At 31.2% G+C, this 5,527-nt stretch overlaps 1 protein-coding gene across 1 annotated transcript; it reads right to left on the reverse strand.

Moving 5' to 3' along the window:
• Positions 1-3,529: 3,529 nt before the first annotated feature.
• Positions 3,530-4,900, reverse strand: LOC131622268 (F-box/LRR-repeat protein 3-like). The gene has a single exon (XM_058893294.1). The coding sequence runs from the start codon at positions 4,898-4,900 to the stop codon at positions 3,530-3,532; it is 1,371 nt and encodes a 456-aa protein (XP_058749277.1).
• Between the last annotated feature and the right edge of the window lie 627 nt (positions 4,901-5,527).

The raw sequence follows: 5,527 nt of genomic DNA on the forward strand, positions 1-5,527 counted from the left end.
TTAGTTTGTAGGATTGTATTGCTACTATTCTCTTGTAAACAATTTTTGCAAAGTAAGATTGATTATCTCAATTCCATTTGGAATTAGGGAAAAACGTATCCATACCGAGGTCAATTGGTGAACTGCCTAAACAAATCCTTGTGTCCTCTTTCTCTATCTTTGTCATCTACTTTCAATTGCAAATTGTTGAATTTGTTGATTGTGCAATCGTCACATTTAGATAAACTTCTTATTGTTTCAAAATTGTATTGTTTAGTTGATTACAATCCATAAGATTGTAATTGGACTTTAAATCAACAAAACCATAAGAAAAATCTTATCAACAATGATTGCATCTCAAGTGTTAGACAATTTGCTTCTTTGTGATTGTTGTTTTCTATTTCATTGGAAACACATTACTATTGAAATCATATCAAATATGTTGTTGGAGAAGATATATTATCTCAATTGTTTATCATTATCATTACATATAACGTTGGATTAACATATATCTGAGTTTTTCGATAACACTTTGGATTACACGATTTGATCTGGGCGTTTTTCGCTGTCCATAGTTAACAAATTTTCAAAATAGAATTTTCACTAGTTTAGTTTTAACTTGGTATCTATTCACCCCCTCTAGATAAGTTATCTTCGTCTAACACTAAATATTCATACCTGTTTACCCGCCTTTCTAATAAAAAACTATTGATCAATTGTAATTTATCATATCATTTTAAGCTTTTAACAATATTTAAAAAAATTCAATAATATTATTGTTGAGTTAAGAAATAAACAAAAACTTTTATTTAAAAGTGTCCAAATTTAATTGTGATGTATTTAATAAACTTGATACGCATACATGTGTATATAATAACAAAAGTAAAAGATATAAATATATATTGCATGGGTATGGGCGGGTTGGTACTAAGGTACCCGTACTCGCGCTCATACCAACTTATTTTCGTGGGCCATTACCTGTGTCCATGCCCGTATCCATTTTGTAAGTTTTTACCCTACCTGTTGTGGGTCATTTTTTAGGATACCTGCTGGAGATGGGTACAATTGTCATCCCTAGTGGTGTTCATTACATCCTATGTAATGATCACACATTCAATGGAAATCCCAAAATGTTCTTTGTATCGTCCTATTTTTTAAAATTCGGACGCGTTTATTATATACTAAATCATATCATCGGTATCTCACTTTCTGCCAACAAATTCAAGGTATTAATCTTTGAATGAAGGGTTAATGAACTTTTTGGTCCCTCTAAATATTGCAGATTTCGTTTTTAGTCCCTCCAAAAATTTTCTTTAAGAAATCGTCCATTCAAAATTTTTTGTCTAAACTATTGGTCCCTAACGTCAAATTTGCTAGAGATTAGCTACGACTTTAGCCACCGATTAGCTACGAAATTTGACGTTAGGGACCAATAGTTCAGAAGAAAAATTTTGTAGGGACGATTTCTTGAAGGAAAATTTTGGAGGGACTAAAAACGAAATTTGAAATATTTAAAGGGACGAAAAAGTTCATTAACCCTTGAATGAATCCTACGATTTACTTAGGTATTTATCGTTGTTCTCTTACAATGTGGCGAGTCATGATTTTAAAATTCAGACAAACGGCTGGTTAGTTTTTTCCCAGATAAAAGGTAAGTTAGAAGAAATTTTACAATTTTTAAATTCACCTTTCATTATAAATCATTTATAAATCAATTTCACAATAAATCATACACATTTGTCAGTCTATAATAAGATCAAATATTCAAATAAAATGAAAAAGTTCCATTGATGAGCCTCCAAACAAACAAGTCCTTGTCCAAAAAGCAACTTGGATTGTGGATTATAAGGAAACTTCCCATACTCTCCAAACTTAGTAACCAACACTTCCTTTGATTATATCCGGGTCGGATAGTGTCAACCGGGGAGTTTACCTGAACTAATAGAGGAAAGTATTCCCATACATGCAAGACCACCTATGGTAGAATGGAACCATGTGTATTAAGAAGTCGTGGTCGGCTCGCATTTGATTTAGTTTGTGCATGGAAGCATTTAATGTCAGATGAGTTGTCAAAAATCAGACGGTTAGGACTGGATATACGTGTCACTGGATTTGAATTTTGCATGATTCATTAACATCTTGTTTAGAGGTACTAATTGAACCTAGCAAAATGAATTAATAAACAGTAATTTAGGCACAAGTGTAAAAATTAAATCATAAAAATTACAATGTTTGTACAAGGAGAAAAAATTAGCTTCATGAAAATTATAACACTAAAAGTAGAGCAATGGATAACCTACATGATACAAACTTAAATGATAGAAGCAATACATGTTAGGTCATACACAAGCATTCTGTTATGGAATCCAAAAAAAATGTAGCAGCCAAATTCCAAATCAATTACTAGCAGTACCTTATGAATTCATCAGCCCCAATCTAAACTGTTAACACAAGTTCCATACATGCATGTATTTTGAGTCATAATTCCATTACTCCTCTCAACCTCATTCTTGTTAAAATTACCCAATCCTTGTAGCACCACTGAATGTAAAAGTGGAATTCTAATAGGTAAAAGTGAAATTAACTTGAATGTGAAATGAAGACACGCCTAAAATAACTAGCGCATATATGATCTAATATCTGACAGTGAAAATTGACCCTACTAATCGCGCCGATGCTTTGTATCTTGGTTGATGATGAACTTTTTTATCAGTGGTAACATTTACAAGGCCATCCTTAAGAACAATAGTCACACACTTTCTGATTTCGGAGTTTATTATTGATTAAGTAATGGAAACTCAATGTATGTGACTTGAGTGAAGCAAAAGTTTACGGGAAATAAAAAAGGAACTTGTCCTCCAAATACATTGTTCAGCACTCTAACTTGATTACAAGTAATTGTGAATTTACACAAGTTTGTATCATTAAGACCAAATGGGAAACAGATCGAAGCCAAACACACGCATCTCATTCATTCACACTTCATATCAAGTCAATATGCAGAATTCCTAACACACGCTTCACTTGTCATCATATCATGACAGATAGTAGACTATGTTAGATTGTATCACTATGTATGTCACGTTCTCTTTTTCTTTTGAAGAGAATACTAATAATTATCTAGAATCTAAAATCTGTAGAATGAATTGTAATCTATGTTGTGAAAAAATTTGAGATATAGCTACAGAATTCAAAGGTGAAATCTATGTTCACACTGCCTTTTATATCTTATATATATCATAATGAAAATCTTTTGCATATAAGAAAATTAATATAATTCAAGTTAGAGGTAAGAAAAACATCGAAATGTAAAACTTCATATAAAAAACGGACTATATTTAGATGATTATTCAACATAATGACGATTAAATAGAAACAAATTTAAAAACAAAAAACATCTAATATTCAAGAATCAAAACTTCAATAAATAAGACATCCATAACTAGCAAACGACAACCCTAACGAAAAGAGTTTTCTCTTTATGTCACTAAAAAAAATAAGGTGGAGAATGATGGTCTTGATGAAAGCTTTGAGATAACAACGTCACCATTCACTGTATCACACGACATTGTTTGCAGTTTTCAACCACACGCTTCACTCCCTTTTTCGTGACATATTCACAACATATCAATAATAATTCCAAAAGCCCACAACAACTCTTTGAGATCTCATGGAGTGTTTTATCATCAACACTTGTACGGGATAAGTCCAACACCTCTAGCTGGGGAACCACAAAGTTCAATTTTAGTCCTCTCACTTTACAGTTCATCAACATTAGATCTCTAAGCTTACAACAACTATTTAAAACTTGACGAATACCTTTTTCAGATATGTTATGGCAACAACTTAAATCGAGATGCTTCAAATTTGAGAATGAAGCAAACAATATGATGGTCTCGTCATTTATAAATGAAGACCGAAACAAATGTAGAAACTTTAATTGAGGGTTGACATCAAAATCTTTCAAAATATCATAATTTTCTACATTTTCTCTCTCAATATCAAAATCATCAATATATAAGCTTTGCATTGTGATCTCACCAAGTGAATGACAATTCTTACTGAGAGTAAACAAAGTTGATTCAGTGAGCTTGGAACATTTACTAAGATTTATAGATACTAAATCAGAAAGAAGTAAAGACAACTGGGAAACATAATGATTATTTAGAAAATCAACACCTTGAAGACCCAAATGTCTTATCCCGCGGCACTTAGATAATAAATCATAAATTCCATGGTAAGTATAGCCGGTGCAATTTTCAAGAACAAAAGTGTTTAAAGGAAGACCTTGTCTTGCAATAGAGTAAAGCAAATAATCAGATATTTGAGAAGAGTGAAACTTAAGAGAATTCAAACCCTTCAAACTCAGTAAGGAATCAATGTAATGAGAAGTTACATTTATCTCAAACATGTAAATAGATAAAGATTTCAATGATGATCTGTCACGGAGAGCCAAGGCAATGTCTGCATCGAGATAATAGGATCCGAAGCAAATGTCAAGGGAATTAAGGTTGGAGAATCTATGAAAGAAACGAGAGAGATGACAAAGTTGTGGATAATATATTTTGAGAGAAAATATGAGACGGTTAGTAATGGAGAGAAAGTGTTTTGAGACGAGAGATAGAGATTCAAAATTTCGTTTGTATTTCTCTTTGATTTTGTCATCGACGGGGTCAGTGGGGAATGGGAAGACATCCAAGAACAGGTCAGGCGGGTTGATGATGAATGTGAAGACACGCTCCCAGCATTCATCGGGTAAGTAAAACTCAAACTCAGCTTCTGCAATTATAATTGAATTTGTAGAAGAAAACGGTTGTTGTTGTTGTTGTGATGATTTGACATAAGTTCTCTTCTTCTTTCGTATAGCAAGTGGTTTTGAGGATCTGATAGAAGTATTCTTCTTCGTCTTCTTTCTTTTCATATTGATTTTTATATTCACCGCCGTTGATTGATCGATGGAGGGATGGAATATGGATTCCGTCACTATTTAAAGACTAAAGTTAGGTTAAATATGAAACAAATTAAACCATTAAAAACCACCTCCACTTAATTTTTTTAATCAAAAACCTATTTTTTTAAATAATCCTTTAACCCTACCTAATAAATAAAAAAACCAACTCTCCACTTTTTCAATGACAAGAAAACCAACTCTCCACTTTTTCAATGACAAAAAAAATTTATTGATATTTAAAAGGAATAACAATGAGTAAATAAATTTATTGATATCTAAAAAAAATAACAGACATAAAAATAACAAAACAAACATTTCTAACAAATAATAATAATTAAATTAATTCAATATTTTCTTTAAAAAATTGACAAAATAATAATAAGTAAATAAATTCGATACTTTCTATAAAAAAATTAACCCAAAAAATAAGCCAAATTAACCTACTTTGCTAAAAATAGAAAATTAAATATTTTAATAATAATAATTAAATAAATTATTGTTTTCTAATAAAAACCTAAATACAAGTTTGGCTAAATAATAGTGAGTCAAAATTGTATATATGAGTAGTACTTTAAAAATCAGACCGAACCGATCGGT

Source organism: Vicia villosa, unplaced genomic scaffold (assembly GCF_029867415.1).
Source record: "Vicia villosa cultivar HV-30 ecotype Madison, WI unplaced genomic scaffold, Vvil1.0 ctg.000029F_1_1_1, whole genome shotgun sequence".
NCBI lineage: Eukaryota > Viridiplantae > Streptophyta > Magnoliopsida > Fabales > Fabaceae > Vicia > Vicia villosa.

What these genes read in the sequence shown, in the direction of transcription:
- LOC131622268 (XM_058893294.1), bottom strand. Translation starts at nt 4,900, where the DNA reads ATGAAAAGAAAGAAGACGAAGAAGAATACTTCTATCAGATCCTCAAAA.